At 40.4% G+C, this 21,862-nt stretch overlaps 1 protein-coding gene across 1 annotated transcript in view; it reads right to left on the bottom strand.

Moving 5' to 3' along the window:
* Positions 1 to 21,472, bottom strand: part of LOC135702955 (ras-GEF domain-containing family member 1B-like) — a 113,658-nt gene extending 92,186 nt beyond the window's left edge. Inside the window, exons 1-2 of the mRNA XM_065224040.1 lie at positions 20,286 to 21,472; positions 7,124 to 7,171 (exon numbers count right to left, since the gene is read on the bottom strand). Of these exons, the coding sequence (XP_065080112.1) occupies positions 7,124 to 7,171; positions 20,286 to 21,446 (1,209 nt within the window). The 5' untranslated portion in view covers positions 21,447 to 21,472. The remainder of the gene's footprint in view (positions 1 to 7,123; positions 7,172 to 20,285) is intronic.
* Positions 21,473 to 21,862: the final 390 nt, after the last annotated feature.

Raw genomic sequence — 21,862 nt, 5'->3', positions numbered from 1 at the left:
ACAACCGATGGATTGACCTGGTTACAGCAGTTTCGATGTAATATTCAACAACTTTTTTTGCTGTGCACTATAATATTATTTTACACACGCTACACAGAAAAAAAAGTTGTTGAATATTACATCCAAACTGCTGCAACAAGGTCAATCCATCGGTTGTGTAATATAACGTTGTACGATGTACATCGATTTTGCGAACAAAATTACATCCATTGATGTAATATTGTATCTGATTTTTGCTATTACATCATTATTTCAAACATCAGCTTGAATTACGTTGATCGATATTACATTTTTTTTTGCTGTTTAGCGGATACTATTATGAAAAAAAGTTAACCCATTGTCAATAAATGTGGCACTACTCATTAATGAGTAATTTATTATACACATTATGTAGTAACTGTTAGCTACTGTTAGCAACAACTCATTTTTGTTGAAATAATTTACTCATTAATGATACAGCCACTATGTATTATTGAAAATGGGTTAACTTTTACTCATAAATGGGTTTTAGATTGTTACCGTGCATGCGTAGGGTTTGTTTTCGTTTTGTTGTTCTCCAAATGCACAAAAGTGTGTGTGAGACCGCGCGCTACCTTTTCATGTAGTGGTTATATCGCGATACCTTTTTTTCGATTCTTCATTTTTATATATGGATGTTGGATTTTAGTGTTCGTGAGATTGCGCTTGGAGATCTCTATTGTTGTTTTCGAATGATAGTTCACACGCAAATCGCACCAATACGAACCCGGCTGGATAGGACTATACACTCAAAATAATCTTCACGTTAATGCTACGTGAAAACATACATAGATTTTTTCCATAGCTCTTTTCACGTAGACGTTACGTGACTCTCATATAGAAGCAATCATTTCAGTGAGCTTCAACGTCACTGCATTATCACATAGAAGTTACGTGATTATTTCAATACAGCTCATAGTGGTTTCTTATGATGTTAATTCTGCTACGATTTGAATAAAATGTATTCTTGATTTCGCATTAGGCAGAGATCTAGTATTATTTTATGCATATGCCTTTATTTTGTCATAAAATATATACATCTGCAACAAAATCATATTGAAATTAGATTCAATCGGGCCAAGGATCGGGAACGGGAAAACATACATGTAATACAAATGCCTATCCTGCACTTGATATTACACCATGAATGATGCTGTCACACTAAAAAAGAAACAGACTTAATAATTCTCTATGTAAATGTTTATTCATTAAACTTACCTACCCCATTAAATTGTCCCACAAAAAAGTAACATCTTAAATAATCTGAATTTACACTGGCATGAAAATATGCCCACTGAACTAGCGCCATATTTAATGTCACTCATTTTTTTTCAGAAGTGAAAATCACTTATGGTTTACGTGGAACGCACATAGAATCTGTGTGTGGGCAAATCACGTAAATTTCATTAAACAATGTAGCGGTTCAAATGGAATTTCCCCTCATATATAAGTGGTGTCATGTAGATTCTACTTGGGTCATGTAAAATTGACGGCAAACCAAAAAGAGATACTCTACTTGATTTTTCACGTAACTATAAAGTGTCGATTATTTTGAGTGTAGGACGATCCGTACACCAGGAGGACGCGATGTGGATGCTGCTTTTTGTGCTCTATCTCCATCCCCTCTTCGCTCGAGTAGAGTGTGTGTGTGGTGTTGATCTTAGCATTACGAACGCTGACAATATCAAGGTAATTGCAACCTCAACACATCAAAAATGTAACATAAGGGGCTTTTGATAAACTACGTAGACAGTTTGTGATGGGCGGGGGGGGGGGGGGATTGGGATCGGTTTGACAATTATGCACGGCACATAAAAATTTTGTATGTACAATATTGTCTACGCAGGGAATGGGGGGGGGATCAAGAATCCTAAAACAGTCCCTAAGAATTTATAAAAAAAAATCCGAATCAGTAGTTTTAAACAAATGGAACAATCACTGTTGCACTACGGATCTATAACATGTTACAAGGCTGTCTTGAAGACGTTTTTCTTGCCGATAAATATTATAACACCCTTGTAACATTTTTAGCCAAAATTACGGCCAGACTAAGCAGTTATAACATGATGACATTTTTCTTGTCGATAATTATTATATCATGTTATAACTCTGTAGTCTGAACAAGGCATAAGTGTTAGAACTCTAATTGAATAAAAAAAAACATTCCTTTTGCGCCCTCACATATTGTCGTTTAGACCATTTGTTCTTCATTTTTTTTAAATATTATTATTATTATTTAAATATCATACCTCATGGTACCTATTTCCAAACTAATGCATTATTTTCTTCTAATACCGTTCCACCTCAACTTGAGTAGAGTGGCTTGGCTCAAAACTTGAAGCAAAGTTACCAATCTTCCTGATATGTAGTCTCCTGTAGTTCCCATATTTTTTTCCAATTTGTTATTTCAGGTTATAAAATCCATTACGAACGATTTTGATTTAGAGAAAAAATAACTCCAACATAGTGAGCTTGCTTAAAAAGTCCAAGAATTCAAGCCCAATTACTTTTAAAATATTCAAATCTCTTAAGTTCATAAAGACATCACAATTGCACTTCTTAATATAAAAAAAAAACCTTCTTAACTTAATATAGAAACATGAAATGTTCTGCAAAAGTGAACACTTTTCTTTGAATTCAACTGATGATAACTCAAAAGAAGTGCGATAGTGTTCCACCATTTTTTCCAATTCATCTATATTGCCTGGACATGAGATCACGGCATTCCTTGAGCATCCCGGAAAGTAACATTCCAAAGGTCTATTCTTCTGCAGTCTCTATTCACTGGTACCTACAACCGCTAAAGTTTTTGCACATATCACCTTAAAATGCACTGCGCTGCTGCTGCTGAGCAGCTAACAGTATATTTAACAATCTAAGTTGTAACCTGGGGAATCTTTGCCGATGGCGGTTGCCCCGAAATGTCCGTCTGACCTTGACTGGCATCATCACACACATCTGGAGCGGACCAGATGTGTGTGATGATGTGTAGATGACGTTTCTGCCACCGCAGACCATTACTTCATCTTATTGGATAGTCTCAGTTCGATTGAGACTATTCAGTCGATTAAACCAAGTAGGCACTCATATTATTCCCACCAGATGGGTCGAAAGATCATATATGATTACCTTTCTATGGATCCCCTCAGAGCATGGTTTAAAGGCTTGGGCTCGATTCGTAACTTCATTCGCGTCAAGAGTAGGTTTATGTCCAAGTTGGGTTGCTTCCACTCACTTGCTTAAAAAAAAATGTTTATCGGCATTATAAAATCTTTAGATGTTTATTATGATATTTTGTATTTGTAAGTTAAAAGAAGAGGTTGTGAAGTATGTGTTTGACACATGAAACCTATCAATTTCGCTTTCAGTGTGTCACAATCAGCGATTTTATGATTCGTGAGCGTTCAATCAGAGTGAACGCTCGCGAGTCGTAAAATCATTGATTGTTACTATCCTGAAAGCCAGTTTGACTGGTTTTATGTGCTTTTCACTTGCCTTTCAACCGCTTCTTGTATCTATCAAGTAACAAGTACAAAATATCATTATAACATCTAATGATTCCATTCATTAGAATAAACCTCGTGGACAGCAACATCTGTCGGTGTGTCTGTCGTGGATCACGCAGTTTGGCAATGTACGGATACTGACGCCACCAGAGAGCAACTTTTGATTACCCTCGAGGCTAAGGAAAGCAACTCTGTGTTCGTATCAGAGACGTGTTGTAAACTCGCGATCCCTGCCATATGCAGTCGATTTATGTGCCTCAGCAAATGTCTAGTATTAGTCTCTCTTTAATCGTTTTTATTTGTCTTGTCCCTCCGTCTCGATCGAGTCTCATCGTCGCCCACAAATTTGAAACCGCACTACCGTTCATACTGGCGAAAACGTCCTGATGAGACTACGAAACCCTACCCCAAGCTCCTCTCCTGATGCTATCCTTCGACATTGTTCCCCTCTAACCCCCCTAACCAAAAGATGCCAAGGATCAGGCCCCATCTGGTGCTGAAGTTAAAGAGCGGAGGAAAATGAGGGGAAGCTCAATCGGCAGGGACACAGCCATGCTGGAGGTGGCTGGGTTCGATTTTCGGTCCGGTCTAGGAATTTTTCGGGTTAGAAAATTTCTTGACTTTTCTAGGCAAAGTGTATGATTGTACTTCCCACAATTATACTAATGCACAAATGGTACAGGCATCGTAAGCTCTCCATTATTAACTGTGGAAGTGCATGTAGAACACTAAGTTGAAAGCATGCAATAAGCTATTTAATATGCGATAAGTAATAAGCTTGAAATGCGAAGAAGAAGAATAATGTGGAGAAGTATTGAAACCCGAAATCAAATCAATATTTTCGGTGTAAATATTTGTAGTATTGAGTATCAATAATATATTTGCCCGTGTGGTGCCTGCTTTAGCTGAATGGTCATCATATTAAATAAATGAGGCCTCATAGACTGGTCATATTTATATGGGAGAAATATTGTATCATACTTGTACCCCCCAGCTTTGTTCTTTAAGGTGAGAAAATTATTCTCTAAAAGTTTCAGCAACATGAGCGGGTGCATTTAGTTTAAAGTTTGTATGGGGATTTTGGATGAAATGTATGAAGTATTTACTCATTCATTCATAGAATTAGTTCACATCAAGCATAACGTACGTCGCGCTCTAAGGAGGGAGAGGAGATTTACAAATGAGTGACAAGCAATACAGGAAAAACGAAACAAAAGGGGGAAGGACGTTTGATTTTCCCAAAATTTTGCGAGATTTTTTCAGTACGAGTCTGGCTTGCCGAGTTGAATAACTACGATATATTACGACGAAAAAATCGAATTCTACAACGAGTTGCATACAACATATTTTGCACTCAAAATAGTGTCAAAAGTTGTCCTTTAAGCAAAAAAATAAAATTATTATAAAAATAATTACTGGTACGGTGTATCCATTTGCCTATCATACGTTGCATTGCGTTTGTATATGTAGGAGTAATTCGTAGATTGTATATTAGCAACTGTATCTACTTTAACGTTCTTATTCTTTCTTTTTTTCCTTCTTTATTTAGGAGATTTTTAGCCGTAGGCTAGTTCATCTCCAAGTTCTTATTCTTATTGCTTAAGGAAAACTGTTTTCGAGCGAATAGGCTTCCAATGTTCAGAACAGGAAAAGCATGACAATTACCATTGCCGGCCACGCTTATCTCCTCCGTTACGGAGGAAGGAAGGATATTGATGATGCAACATGCTACTGAGTTGGATAATTCGATAGGAGATGCTTAAGCAGGTGATGCGACCAGAGTAATTGTTTTGTTTTGGAGGAGTAAACCCACGAACTTCAACACATAGCGAATTCTTTTATTATTAAGTTTCAACCTGGATCGAGTATAAATATTGGATCTGAATGTTTTCTAACAAACGTCAGTTTGATAATTTGTTCTTAAAACCTTACCTCAGGTTGAGGTTCACACTGATAAAAAAGTTCGGTTGCGCACTAGCCGAGCTCCTGAATTTAAACTTTGGGACTTTATTTTGTAAAGTTTTTATAAATATTGATTGAAATACAATGTAAATAAATTAAAATGTTAGTTCTCATCCGAATGATCTTAGCCAGCTTTCTCGTGTTTCCTAAAATGCATCTCCCAAATGCAACACAATTTCTTTGAATCAAATAGCCTTTGTGATCCCAATTGCTTGATGGGAATGAATATCAAATAGTTCAGCCTACGATAGAGCTTATTTGAATGGCTTCCTACCTGCGCTTGGAATTAACGAATTTCGGATAAAGTTGAATTACCAGGTGCAAGATCCTCACTGCAAATTGCTTCTCATTGACGTGATCGTGCCAAACGAGGCAGTTGCTAAAAATTCAAACTTGAACTTACTTGATCTACTGTTGTAGTTCCAGCATTTATTGGAAATTCGTTTTTGACAAATCGGATAATTGCATCCTGGTGAGTTTTACACGATAGTTTTTTTTTCCTGATCAGCAGCCAATATCAAGAAAAAAAATTACAGCGAAAAAATCGAACGTGACGTTTGTTCACGGGCACAACCTACTTTGCCCCTCGTGAATCCATTTGCCTATCATGCAGACAAAACTATGCGAAACAACATTTCCTCGTTACATATAGCGAATTCGTTTATTATTCAGTTCCAACCTGGATCGGGTATCAAGATTGGGTCTGCTTGTTTTCTGACAAACGTCAGTTTGCTCGTTTGTTTTTAAAACCCAGCTCAGGTTGAGGTTCGCACTGACTAAAAGTTCGGTTTCGCACTGGGTTGGAACTGGTTCCAACCCCGATAATAAACGAATTCGCTAATAGTGTCCAATCAATCTCGGCACGGTTCCATCATCCATCTCCTTTGCGTGTTTGTTGATAAATCCCACCCGAGATGATTATATAACGCCGGTTATGCCAACCTACCAGCCTTCACACCGATGAAAAACTTGTTGCCAAACTTATGCCGAAGCAGAAACAGGTTTCAATAATTCCGTAATAAAGTATTCGACTATTTTCGTATGTGAATTGTGCCTTTTCTTGTACGGACTGATCTATAGAGCTCAATAAATTACGTATCCGTCGACAAGGAGAAAACTATCGCTTTCACGCGTCGAAAAGGCGATTTAAATTCATTCATTCATGGTGTGATTTCTACACCACACACATGGTCCCCTTGGATGGGTCCCGCGGATGTTGGCAGAAAATCCGTGTCGCACGTTAATACTGTCTAGGCTGCCAACTGTTCACGAAGGTGCACCTAAACGGACTAGGAGAACCGCAAGAAAAAAAAAACTGATCGCGGCTTGGAAATTTGCCCCACAGAGAGCCGTACGAAAGCGGATAACTTTGTGCGATCGACTGGTCGAGAGTGAAACTGCTTTTCATTAATGAAAAAATGTCAGGAACTGGTTTTGCTACTTTTTATCTGTTTTGAATGATGATGTTTTGTTCCTGTTTGTGGGTAGTTTCATTTTATAACTCTCTGTTGCGAGGGCTTAACTCTGAGATGCATCCAAGGGTTTTTGAATATTGAACGCTTTTTTTTTATTGTAGCAAATTGGCAGTGAATGTTTTGCTATTTTACTCATTGTGCTACTTTATAAATTGTACTCACTTTGTTTTTCGTTGCACTTTTGCTTTCTGATGAGTTTTGCGTAGGTTTCTGAAAAGTAGAGTTTGAAGGTTGTTTCATTAGTTAAGAATTAGAATTCCAGAAGTCATTACATTTTAGAAGGGCTTACATTCATTAATCGACTCTCTTAATAAATTTTCACTTTTCAACATACTCAACCAACCAACAAGTTCGCTAATTGCCCTTTTTGCAATATACGGCTGATGTACAACTGGTTTAGGGTTACGGGATGTAATGTAGGCCTATACCATCACAATAGTAATAAAAAACTAATACCACATCTGCTGTCAAATTTCAATCCATAAATGAATAGCCTATTTTTGAGACCAATTGTGTACATTGCATTTTTTTTTAAGAATAAGTTAAGTGAAATTTTCATATTTTATATTTATTGCGCTAACGAAATCCTCAACCCAAAAAAATCCTAGTCCAGATTGGGAATCTAAACCGGGGGGCAGCATGGTCTTGCTGTAAAATAATCAGTCATTCGTCGTTTATATTTAATAGCATTCAGTTGTTTTCAATTTTACTTGCTACCTTTGCAACGTTTTAAGTTTTTGATTTTGGTTTTTGTGGATCTGATAGATTTCAAAGATTGAATATAAATTTCAAAACAAACGCATGTCCATTGACCGAATAGAGAGATAAGTAGAACAAGTATATCATGAAGAATGAGTTCGTCAAATAAATATACATTTTGTAGAATATTACTTGGAGATATTTGTAGTCACGTTTTTTTTTTGCAGTTGTTTTTTGTTTCCTGTAATTATCGTAAATAATATTAATTAAGTAATAGATAAATCAATGAAGTAATGAAGTAATGAAGTAATGAAATTGGGTTGTTAGCGGAATGCTTAAATAAAACAGCAAAAAAAAAGGTTATTTCCATTTAATTCCATTTTTTAGATAAATCAACCATACATTCAATGATAAATTTATAAACAACTATAATTTGCATACCAAAGATTTGGACAGAATCAGTGCTGCAAAATTTTGACAATACACGGCGATATTCAAAGTTCTGCTTTGGTCACCCATTTGAGTTAACAGCCGTCTTTAAGGTAAACCATGTCAATTATCAGTGGCAATGCTTTTTTTAATAATTACTTTATTTGTACAGGCTCAATCGAATAAACTTTACAGAGCCGAGTTATCCTTTCCGTTATACATAGTGGCAATGCTGTCAGTGACGAACATGTGCATATATTTTTATTAGCGAAATTTGAACTGAAATTAAATTACTTGAGCAAAACAATTACATGGAGCCGTTGAAGTGAACGAGCATCTACGTTCTCATTGACAAAGCTTTTTTTTGAGGATCAAGTCTGTCAGTGACTATGCAAAAAACATTTTTTTAAATATCGCGCGAAAGTCTGTCAATGACAATGAGAACTCTCAGCACTGGACAGAATCAGTAATGGATAGGGTATGGAGGTATCGCCTAGAAAAATACCGATACGTTGTTTAGGGTTGTGGTTTTGGCTTTGATATGTGACCCGGGTCTTGTTGAGAGCAGCGTAGGTAGTATTTTAGCAGACCCATTTCACTCTATGGATTTAATATATACAGATTACAGCACCAAACGGTTTGTGACGAGACAACGTTGAACTTCAACGTTGGAAGAAAACATGCACACCAACATGCATGGGTGAACCCACACCATTGAGTGAACGGTATAGCGCAAATCTTAACACGAAGCGGTGTCATCACTGTCGAACCACTGTCCAGTCTAACGCTCCGAAACATTATCGTATCAACAGCTACAGTTTTTATTGTGATGACGTTGCATGATACCTTTGTCCATAAGATAACATCATTAATAGACCAAGAACAGCTTAACAGAGAAAGATATCGCATTTGATCCATAAGCGACCCATCTTGCCACCTCCTACCATACTTTTGTTCTCACACTAAACACCCAGGTCGGACAAAAGTATACCTTGGGGTTGTTCATTAATAAAGTAGACAGTTTTTTGGAATTCTTGTCCCCCCTCCTCACCCTGTGAGACAATTGTCCGTACACAATTTTTTTTTAAATTTAAGCGGTGCCGGTGGTGTAGTGGTAAGCGCGATTACCTCTCACCCCAGCAGGCCTGGGTTCAATCCCAGTCGGCGCCGCCGGGATGTTCTGAGGCATAACACCTATGATCACGCCTTCCTTCGGAAGGGAAGTACAGCCGTTGGTCCCCGGTTCATGAGTCGATAGGTAGGGTCCAGGTGTGGGAGCTGCCTTCCTGGCGTCGGTAGCATTGGTGCTCAGAACGGAAAACAAGATCGACGAAAAACAAAACCAAGGAAATTTTTTTTTTTTAATTTGTATGGACAATGGATAATTTCCAGCTCCCCCCATAAACTGTCTACCTAGTTAATGAACAGCCCTCTTGCCACATTTTAGAGACGGTGAACAAAATCAAACTGTTAATAAATTTTTGGTACTAAACTGATCTTGAAGCATACACTGAGACTCGACTTATGAACGACACATATGAATTTCATAAGCGTGACTTTTTTTTTCCTTGATTTGTTTTTCGTCGATCTTGTTTTCCGTGTTACCGACGCAAGGAAGGCGTGATCAAAGATTTTAAGTTTCAGAAAATCCCGGCGGCGCCGACTGGGATTGAACCCAGACCTTTTGAGATGAGAGGTAATCACACTTACCACTACACCACCGGCGCCGCTATAAGCGTGACTTGTGAATGATGTTCGTCTAACATGAGGTAACTCTTATACGCCTATAACCGTTTAATTTTCTCAAGCGTTGAAAGACGAGTGGTCATCACACAGGCCTCGTAATCTCAACGCCCATGGTTCGGTTCCAGTATTCTCAATTTATTATATTTTTTATATCAGTGAAATTCATACTGATTTCTTGTGACTAAAATTGATAAGAAGATCTAATGGAATTCTTACGTCTATTTTCCTCCGTGTATGAACGAACTATGCATCGACTATTAATGAGCAAAGTTTCAGCACAGACAAACAGACGTAACGTTTTGAATAAATATAAAAGTACCTAAAAAACAAAACCTCAGTAGCGACATCTCTCGAGTTTCTCGCAGAAAACAAGCTAGCTCGCTAAGTCGCAAACAATGTTGTATGCAAGGTAAACAGAATACGTCAATTTGATCCGACGACAGCGATGCGGTGACTAGTTCGCGGAAATGATAATACAGGTCGTACTCGATTATCCGGAGTATCGATTTTTTTTTCACTCTGGGTAATCGAATCTTCCGGATAAACGAATCACAAAAAAAATCTGCAATTAAAGAACGTAAAATTTATATTGTTTGTTATTTTATTTGTATGATACAGTGACGTAGCCAGAAATTAATTCTAGGGGAAAAGGGGGATGCAAAAAAATTTTTGCCAATGACCCATATTTTTTTTTTAAACTTTTTCTCTCTGAAGTATTGTTAGAATTAATTTGGAGGAACATGGACCCTGGGGGCTACACGGTGACCATCTGAAAATTCCGGAACAACCGTAAAAGTGGTCAATTCATGAAACTGGTCCTAGAATTCCACAGTATTTTTTTCGATAGCACTTCTTGATGAGTTGTCATAATTAATTTTAAGTGGTGGTCATCGAGGGTCAAAGCACAAACGAAGTGACAGACGGAGCGGCTCGAAAACTTTGGTGACTAACCTGCTATTTCAATTTTTCAGTGTACCACATGGCAACACCACTACTACTGGTTTGTACCACATGGCAACACTACTACTGGATTGTACTAGCATTTTCACCAAATGTATTAGAATGTTTTGGTTCTATCTCTTTCACTCTATTCAAAACTGAAATGCATAAAAAAATGACAAAATGATACGCACTCTTTGCACACTGTACAAGAATTAGTGTACACAAAATCAACTTTGTTCAAATCAAAACAAAAAAACTAACCCATATGGTGGATGATGGCACAAGCTTCCAAGAAAATTCTATTACAGTGAACCACATTATTTAAATGGATTTCTTCGCCAGTTAGTCGTCTGTCACTTCGTTTGTGGTCAAAGTGTGTTCCTCCGAAAGATCCAGAACAACCGTAAAAGTGGTCAATTCATGAGCTTAGCGGTTTTTTCTTCTTTAAACGCAGATGTAGATGTGTTGTAAGAATGAATTTAGAGTCTTCCGGAAGTGAACCAGCCTCAGGCTGAAAGCCTCCGTAATAAATAAAACCTAACCATATCGAGTCGTGATCCGAACAATGACCTTGGGGCCACAGTGTAACCCTCCGGAAGATCCAGGACAACCGTAAAAGTGGCCATTTCATAAAACTGGGGTTAGAGCTTCGCAGTTTTTTCGCAAGCACTTATTGATGTGTTATAAGAGTGAATTTCAAATTGTGACCGGGAAATAAACCTTGAGGACTAAAGTATGTTCATCCGAAATATTTGTAACGAACGTAGAAGTGGTATGTTCATGAAACAGGTCCTAGAGCTTCACGTTTTTTGACGTAGAACTACGTCTTTGTCGACTATACTGGGGTGCAAATCAACAAATATGTGTGGTGAAGGAGTGTTAGGTTTTGAACGCTTGTAGCTTTGTCATTTATAGATGAAATTTAAATCCAAATACGCCAATCGATAGGATATTACATTACAAACCTGCTGAAATAAATATTTTTCCAATTTGTCTGTAATTAAACTTTTGAAAATGTACAAATGATAATTTTATCACTGTTTTCATGAAATAAGCCTTTTTCCCAAACCCAGTCATCATAAACGAATACCACTTGGTTGCACATCATTCTGCTTGAACCTGAAAAGATATAAATCAGCGCTGCTCTCCTGCCTTTGCTCATTACCGCTTCGGACGGCGTGGCACTAGGTCCTGCAGCAAGCAGGACCAAGTCAGCTGCCAAAGGTGGATCACGGCGTGTCCACCACAATGAGGAATGAGACTTGAAAAAACGTGCATGTAAAAACCCCTCCCCTTTAACATAACCCGAAAAAGACATGGACTTTGACGATCATTTTTTTTCCGGGAAATAAATTTTAAGCAAACCACAATTACCTATGTATAAACAATTTTCAAAAAAAAAATTGCTTAACAGTAGACATACACTCGATGAAATACCAACAACTGACTGTAAAACATATCTGGTACCTCTATATATGCAATTATTTTTTTTTTTTCTTTGGTTTGTTTTTTTCCGTCGATCTTGTTTTCCGTGCTGAGCACCAATGCTACCGACGTGCCAGGAAGGCAGCTCCCACACCTGGACCCTACCTATCGACCCATCAACTCATGAACCGGGGACCAACGGCTTTACTTCCCATCCGAAGGAAGGCGTGATCAGAGATGTTATGCCTCAGAACATCCCGGCGGCGCCGACTGGGATTGAACCCAGGCCTGCTGGGGTGAGAGGTAATCATGCTTACCACTACACCACCGGCGCCGTTGTATGCAATTATATCAACATCCAAAGTCCATCCTTTTTTACATATTCTGCACAAAGGAAACTTTTTGCTCGCCCCATCCATAAAAAAAACGGCGGGAAATCCTATCAGGTTCGGTTACACATCGTTCTGCTTGAACCTGAAAAGATATAAAACATCGTCAAGCAGTTCAGTTCGGTGTTAGCTCGCTCTCTCGAGTTGTTTGAAAAGTTCGTGGCGATAGTGTTCGCGCTCTCTCTTTCGCGGTTTGTCGTGCGTGTGTGTGTGCCCCGTAATGGGGAAGCATCGGTCGCGAAGCCCGGTGAAGGTCCAGAACCCCGGTGAAGGAAGCTCCGGTGTGCCTATCTCGAACAGGTTTGCTGTTCTCCCCATGGATGGGAATATCCAGCCAGCTGTGTTGGAAAAACGCAGCAAGAAGAGGAAGAAGAATCGAGGCCAGTCCGATGGCACGATTGGTCGAGACGATGCCTCTGCGATGAACGGAGATTTCGGTGACGCTGCCGATAAAGAAATTGCTGCCGACATGAGCGCGGCAAGAGTGAAGCTACCTCCGCTGATAGTGAAAAATGCCCATCTCAACGAGCTCATCGCGGATCTGGCATCGCTGGGTGTCAAAGCTGAATTCAAATTGGGCAGAGTCGGCACCAAGGTGGTGCTCCGTACCAAAGCGGAGTATGACTTGGTCATCGCCCACCTGAGGACTTTCCTCTGTTCGGGACCAAACACTACTGCGACCAGTAAATTGATCTATTGTAGTATATCCCGTGTCCTTAGTTTAGTGCATGTCGTATTACTCCATGACTATTGAGAAATGATGAAGTATTCGATTTTTTTACAGTTTCCACTCTTGCATTTATCGCAAGGATCCGACTCTAATTGAAAGGTCCCGCTATTTATACCCTTCGGAGTGTTGAAACACCCTCCAAAGGCGCGCCCCTTTGTCAATCAAAATTGGATTCCTTAGCAACAAAATTAAGGTATGACACCGATAATGACCATGCATCAGAACCCTAGTCTTAACCACTTCAAACTAGGGAACAACGAATAGAAGATTAGAAATCACATAGATGAAGACAACTAACTCATTTTTTTCCTTCTTTCAAGATCATCCTCGGTAGACAAAGCCGAGTCTTGTCACTATCAACAAGGCATAAAAAGTAACAAGGACTAAGATGTGTTCCTTGTATTACTGAAAAATCCTGTTCCCCTAGTTTGAAGTAGTCAGGACTAGGAATCGGTGGTAGATCTTACATCCCGTAACGTACCACGAAAAGGTGATCTACCCACATTACGGGGCACCTGAGGACTTACAAGGTGGAATTCTTCACCCACGACATCCCCGGTGAAAAACCGTTCAAGGTCATCATCAGGGGCCTACCAAATTTCGACCCGAAGTTTATCGAACATAAAATCAGGGACCGGTACCAGCTGGCCCCAAGTGCCGTGTATCGAATGACAAGAAGAGACGAGAATGTGAAGGCGTATCCGGATAGCCTTTTCCTGGTACACTTCCAGAAGGGAACAGTGAACAGTGAACTCAACACACTGAAAGCCATCCAGTCCATTAATTCCATAATCGTTCGCTGGGAGCCATACCGTGGCGGCCATCGCGATGTGACTCAGTGCCAGTGGTGTCTGAACTTCGGACACGGTACCCGCAACTGCAACATTAAGCCACGCTGCGGAAATTTCGCTCAAGACCATGCCACCTGTGCTGCGGATGAAGCTGAGGCGTCCAAATGCGCCAACTGTGGTGGTGCTCACCAAGGATCCAACAAGCAGTGCCCTAAACGCGAGGATTTCAAGCGCATCCGCAATCAAGCGTCCACCAACAATCAACCAGCACGAAGGAAGGATAAGGCCCCGGCTTTTCGGACGGAGGACTTTCCGCCTCTTCATGGACAAGCGAATCCCAGGGTACGATCCGCGCCCCCTCAAGAAACGTCTGGATCTTCTGCTGGACAAAGCTCTCCATACCCCCTGGATTCTGGAGGCAACCAACAGCTCAAACAAACAATCCCGATCTGTTCTCAGCAGATGAACTGATGGAGATTTTTATCAACATGACCGGTGCTCTACGTAAGTGTCGCAAGAAGCCCGAACAGATCCAATGTTCGGTAAGTTCATCATCCAATATGGTGTCTAAACCGCTAACCATCGCTACCTGTAAGAGCTAAACAGATCGCTTGCATCGACGTGGGTCTTCTAACCGAAACCTACCTAAAGTCCGGTGGTAGCTTCTGGTTGCCTGACCACAACATTATCCGGCTTGATCGCACCAGGTCCAGGGGGGGGGGGGGTGTAGCGGTCATCGTCAGAAAGGGAATCAAGTTTTGCACTCTGCCCCACATCCGCACTTCTATCATCGAGGCCATTAGTGTGGAGGTGGAATCACCAACTGGAAACGTCCGGTTTATCGCAGTTTACTGCCCACGTAAGTGTACCACAAGCAACGGCCTAGGCATCCAATTCAAGAACGACCTGACCGCCATCACTCGTACTAGCTCCCGATTTATCGTTGGGGGCGACCTGAACGCCCGCCATGAAGCTTGGCGGAACTACCAGCGGAACCGGAACGGATGTCTATTGTTCGACCACGCACAACATGGACTGTACACTGTGCAGTTTCCGGACGAACCAACTTTCATCTCTCCGACGGGAAATCCCTCCACCCTGGACTTCTTCCTGTCAAACATCGGACTATCCAAGCCGGAGGCGCACAACGATCTCAGCTCCGACCACCAACCGGTGGTGACTGAAGTCGGTGTCAACGTGGTTCCTGCTAGAAGCTGCCTGCGTAAAGACTACCACCATGTCAACTGGGTGCAGTACGGTCGAATGGTGGACAACAACATCGATGAAAATCCACTGCTCGACACCGTAGATGACATCGACCGGGCGTTGGAAGGACTCCAACAGGCCATATCCGAGGCTGACGAGACATGTGTTCGACAAGTTCCTGTGAGGGGTAAGTTTGTTGCTATTGATTCCCAAACCCAATTATTGATTAGATTGAGAAATGTGCGTAGACGCCAGTTTCAGAGGACTGGAGAACTGGTAAAAAAACGTGAAATGGTTCGATCTGAAAGGCAGATTGCTTCCACAATGGACTCACTCCGAAATGAAAGTTTCGGGCGTGTTGTCCAAAATCTGTGCGACCGGTCCAGACCCGTTCCACCTCTCAGAGTCGAAAATGATGACGATCGGCTTTTAATCACCCCACAGGAGAAAGCAAATGCGATCGGCAAGCATGTCGCTTCATCGCATTTGCTTGGCTCGACTATCCAAAGTCCGCTCGATGATCAGGTTGCGCAATGCGTTCAAAACCTAGATGCCTCCCCTTGTGTCGTGCCTCCGGTGGATATGATTACAGTACAACAAATTTGCTCAGCGCTGAAATGCACCAAGAACATGAAGGCTCCCGGGTTTGACGATATATTCAACTTGATCTTGAAGAGACTCAGCATGAAAGTGCAGTCTCTTCTAACCGCTATCTTCAACAGATGTTTGGAACTGCACTACTTTCCAAGCATCTGGAAAGTAGCAAAAATCATACCAATCCGCAAGCCCGGTAAGGATCCAACATTGTCTTCAAGTTACAGACCAATCAGCCTCCTTTCAGCGCTGAGCAAATTGTTCGAGAAACTCATTCTCAATCGTTTGCTCAAGTTTGTCGAGGAACAGCTAGTGCGGGTGATGAATAACATCCGAAGTAACAAAGCTGTATCCAAGTCTACAGCCATGGCCTTGTTAGACGTTGAGAAAGCGTTTGATAATGTCTGGCACAATGGGCTTGTATACAAGCTTTGTAACGTCAACTTTCCATTACATCTGGTTAAAATCACACATAACCACCTCCTGCAAAGGTCGTTTAAGGTATCGTTGAATGGTTGTCTTTCCGAGACGTTTTCCATCCCAGCAGGAGTCCCCCAAGGCAGTCTGCTGGGCCCCTTGCTTTACAGCATTTACACTTCCGACATTCCTCCCCTTGGAGACGGTTGCGTGTTTTTCCTGTTCGCAGATGATACCGCAATAGCCGTCAAAGGAAGGATGCCTCGCGAAATAACGAACAAACTTCAACGATGCCTTAACGCCTTTGCAGATTATGCCACCACGTGAAAATAAAAATCAATGCCTCCAAAACACAAGCGATCATGTTCCTCCATCGGCAATCGTCGAAACTGAAACCGGCTCTATCTTGTACTGTAATCACGGATGGCACAAGGGTTGAGTGGTCTGCCGAAGTAACCTATCTCGGGATGTTGTTCGATGAAAAGCTCCTCTTCCATTCGCATGTAGAGAAAACATTAGTTAAGTGTTCTGTCTTGGTTAGGTGTCTGTATCCGCTGATTTGCCGCAGATCCCGCCTCTCAAGGGTGAACAAACTGGCTCTACGCAGCTCCGGTGTGGGAATCATGTGCACAGACTCACAGGAACAAAGTTCAGGTAGCTCAGAAAAGAGTGCTGCGGATGGTTCTTGATCGTCCTTTCGACACTAGAATAACAAATTTACACAAGAGGCAGGCATTGCCAAAATAGATTCCAGAATTAACGAAATTAAGACTAAATTTGCACAAAAATGTAATTTATCAGAACATGCTTTGATTAGCAATTTGTATATAGTAAATTAGGTGTATATAGTAGTTGTAGGTTAGTTGTAGTTGTAAATAGTAGTTATAAGTAGTCTCCTTTTTCAAATTTAAAACAAACCAATCCCACCAAGGTGGTCATTTTTAAAACAGGCCTGATAGGCCTAGGAACTGTAATTAATAATAATTGAAATTCCAAAGGAACTAAAGTTGAAAAGACGCATCTGTGTCACTTGATAAGTTATACATGTAAACCATACAATACAAGAAATAAAGATCATTAAAAGTCAAAATGCTTTTGCTCATTGTCGCTTCGGACGGCGTGGCACTTGGTCCTGCAGCAAGCAGGACCAAGTCAGCGGCTAAAGGTGGAATGAGGAATGAGGAAAAGCAATGTATGTAAGCCCCCTCCCGCCTTCACAACAACTTCTCCCCCCCTTCACAACAACCTCTCCCTTCGCCCTCAACAATAACCCGAAAAAGACATAGACTTTGACGATCACTTTTTTCCGGGAACTAAATTTTAAACAAACCACAATTATTAGTAAAAACCGTAGTTTTTCTCTTAATTTCTTCCCGCATCAAAACTTTCAAATTTGAGAAAAATTGCTTGCAAGACATATTCGATGGTATTATGTTGGTTAATTACACTCAACTGACTGTAAAACATATCTGGTACCTCTATACATGAAATTATATTAACATCCTAAGTCCATCGTTTTTTTTTTCCATATTCTGCACAAAAGAAACGTTCTGTCCCGGCCCCATTCATAATAAAATGGCGTTTCAAGTCACGAATGACCCAAGAGTGTTAAAGTGACTATAATAATAAAAAAATAATAATAAAATAAAATGGCGGGAAATCCTGTCAGTTGCGGGGCTTAGAAAGTATGTTTTGTGCAGAATATGTAAAAAAGGAGGGACTTAGGATGTATTTTTTCTTCAAAATATGTAAAAAAGGAGGGACGTCGGATGTAAACCTAAATGCATATATCATGCATTATAGATAGCAATAGATAGATAGGTTCTACGTCATACTGCGGTCGTGTCTAGGACACAACCCTTTAATTTTTTTTGTTAATGAACTTGTTGGTGTGTTGTCAGAATGAAATTGGAGTTGTATCCACTATATGAACCCAAGGGGTCAGTATTATTTCAGAAGTTACGGAATACGAAACCTGAAGACCACAGGGTAAACTTCCGGAAGGACCAGAAAAACCGTAAATGTGGAAAGTTCATGAAACTGTACTTATTGATATGTTATCAGGAGAATCCGAAAGAACCGTAAAAGTGCCAATTTTGAGTTTGTACTTGATCATTTGGAGGGTCATTCTGGAAACCCCCGGGTGCATATTGCATTCACATCTCCGAATTAATTCTGACAATACATCAACAAGTGCTTTCAAAAAAAAATCTTGGGCTTTCAGACTAGCTCTTACAGATGTTCCGGGTTGTTCTCGTGGCCTCAAGGGTTCATATTCCGGTCAAAATTTGAATGTTTTCTGTTAACACATCCGAGATGAACTAGCCATCGCCTAAATATCTCGTTAATAAAGATAAAAAAAATCTGGCAACACATCGAAAAGTGCTTTAAAACCGTGAAGCTCTTGTATCAGTTGCGTAGATTCACCACTTTTATGCTTGTTTTGGACCTTAAAGGGAAGATTTCTAAATGATGAAAAAGAAAAAAAAAATACATATTTGGCTATTCATTCTTTTTAAGAAGGAAAAAAAAACTGATGTTCTTGGATTTTTGATATCTTTTCCAATATTTTTAGGAAAATCAAAACGTTAAGGAAAAAAATCTTGGAGCCCCCACTTGCCATATTCCTGTTACAACTTGAAATTCATTTTTACAACACATCAACAAGTGCTTTTGAAAAAAACCGCGAAGCTCTAAGACCAATTTCATGGTTGTACGGTTGTTCCGGATCTTCCAGAGGGTCACCTTTTGGTGTTCAGAGTCCGTTTTCCGAATATAATTTTCGAAGAATTTCACTATTGAGTTCAGCAATCAATAAAATACCGTCAACGTGTGTAGAAAACAGTTTACCTCAAACACCTGAGGCTGACAAAATCTGGTCAGAAAGCTAACAAAATCGGGTCAAAAGCTAACAAAATCGGAACACCACTGATTATGAATGAATATAAAATAAATATATTCATTTGAATTAATGAATTTTATATACATTGCGGATTTTTTTTTCCTTGATTTGTTGTCCGTGCTGAGCACCAATGCTACCGACGTCAGGGAGGCAGCCCCCACACCTGGACCCTACCTATCGACCCATCAACTCATGAACCGGGAACCAACGGCTTTGAACAGAGATGTTATGCCTCAGTACATCCCAGCGGCGCCGACTGAGATTGAAGATTGAACCCAGGCCTGCTGGGTTAAGCGGCAATCACGCTTACCACTACACCACCGACACAGATTTACACTGCAGATAACCGAATTTCAATATAAAAAACAACCCCTCTTTCAGCCCACTACGTCCAATATTGTTAAATAATCATATTGTATATTATAATACTAAACTATTTCAAATGTCTGCATAAAAAAAAACGCACAAAAATACTCCGGATAATCGAGTCTTATATTTCGGATAATCGAACCCCGGATAATCGAGTCCGACCTGTATTATAATATGCCGATGATCTAGAATGAGACTTACGTCTGTTTGTCTGTGGTTTAAGCATTCAGGTTCATTGTACTCTAGGAAATTCTATTTGTGGCTACTGTACAACGAAGCGTTTTGCTAAAAATGGTCAAACGTCTTACAGCTTCAACCGATTATGCTCAAAATTGATATATTTTGAATACTTGATCAACCAGAACCAAGATTTTAGAATATTTCTTGGACATAAGAATGAGCATGAGCATGATTGACCGCCCGCGGATGCTACTCTGTGATAATAATGCATAATATTTCTTGGACATACGAAAATGTTATGGCTTTTTACACTTTTCTGCAGAGAAAAAAAGTTGCAATGTTATATACTTATGTCCGATACTGTACCTAAGTGATATATTAAAGTTTAGGTTGAAAAAAGAAACTTTCATCTTCGAAGGGCCAGAACTTTCAATTAAAAGCACATTTGACAGAGCTCGATGGAACAGTTTTGAAAAGTACACAAAGTATCAAATATGTCACTTACCAGTGCTGCTTCTCTGTAAGCAGGTTTGTAATGTTCCTGCGGGTGCCGTTTCTCGATCAGATACTTTTCCTTAATGTTTTTACATTGCATTTTCATCTCTTCCTGTAGCTTCTGTTGAATCTGCTTCGGAATCGTACTGGAGCCAAGATAGCACCCACTACTACTACAGGTGGTTAGGCTAGAGTTTCCAATACCCGTATCGATACTACGAGCTCGTAAATGTGTGGCAGTGTTTGGGTACACTGGAGGGGTCCCGGAAGCGGACATGACAATCGCCGCCGATGGAGCACCTCCGCCCAGTGCTAGGCTCTTCTCCAGTCGTTGTGCTAACATTTGCTCTAGTTGTTTCGATGATTTCTGATATTGCGATATGCTTTGAATATGTTGTGGCGGTTTGGTTATGCATGTGCTGCTGCTGGAGGTCGTATCGCGAGACTTATACAATTCAAAGGCCATCGTTTGACGTGCAATAAAATCAGGATCCCTGAATCCCCCCGAACTGGATGATAACGAGCTGTCGACACTATCGCTTGATGATTTGATTCGTCCTTCTTCGGCTTTCTTGATTTTCATTTGTTTTGAAGCCTCTATGGAGAAGCATGATTTAGCCACCGTACTAGCACTGCTCAGACTGCAGTTGGTGCCATTCTTTGAGCTCAGTAGGCCTTGTTTATGACTGCTAGAATTTAGGATAATGCCACAGCAATCATTCGTACAGCCAAGACTAGGAGAAGAAGGGGTGACTTTTTTGTCGAAAAGCTTTTTCGTTGGGTCGTTTTTACGCGGTGAGGACGACGATGCTAAAACTGGGGTGGTTGACATACCGCTGCCACCACCACATCCTCTACCGACACTACCCACTCGCAGCTGTTCGTCTGGAGCAGAAGTGGCAGAGACATGCGATGTCGGAAAGTGACGTTTGCTGTTGCCGCATTCTAATGAATCTCCGTCGACGGATTTCGACGCGGCAGTGAAGTTTTTGCGAATTTGCTTCACCTTACCACTGAGACCGGAATTTATAGCGTTCAGACTGCCGGAACTCGTTACGACAATGTGATGATGGTTTGGGGGAGGAATATTGATCGGCTTGGCTGGAAGGGCTGGCTTCATACGGGGAGCACCTTCCTCGGTACTTGGCCTTTTTTCACCATGCTGTATCATCTTCACTAAAACAAACTCGACTCTTACGGTTCACTCAATTCACTTTTCATTCAAAAATCACTTCTACCCTGGAAATCAATATCCAAAACACGACGCCAAGAATTATTCAGAACACAAGCATTTTCCGCCTTGTTTCAAGATGCGCCTATCATATCCTTAAGCTCTCATCAATTCAGTTGTAGAAATCACAATAATTACATTTACAGTCAACTAAAACACCGAAAATCTTCACTTTGTATAATTTGTATGCCGCAATTCCTTCAATCTCGATTATAAAACAACCCCATTATCAGATATCAAATTACATCTTACAGTTAATTTGCACGAATTAAATCCTATCGATGCTCGTTTACCATCAATGATGTTCTGTACACTCTCCGATCCGTAGGCTAGATGGCGAATATCCTGCTATTTGA

This window comes from Ochlerotatus camptorhynchus, unplaced genomic scaffold, assembly GCF_037179485.1.
Source record: "Ochlerotatus camptorhynchus isolate MF236.1 unplaced genomic scaffold, CSIRO-AGI_Acam_v1.1 ptg000019l, whole genome shotgun sequence".
Taxonomy (NCBI): domain Eukaryota; kingdom Metazoa; phylum Arthropoda; class Insecta; order Diptera; family Culicidae; genus Ochlerotatus; species Ochlerotatus camptorhynchus.
Note: the sequence above shows the minus strand (reverse complement) of the source record. Positions and strands in the feature narration are given on the sequence as shown.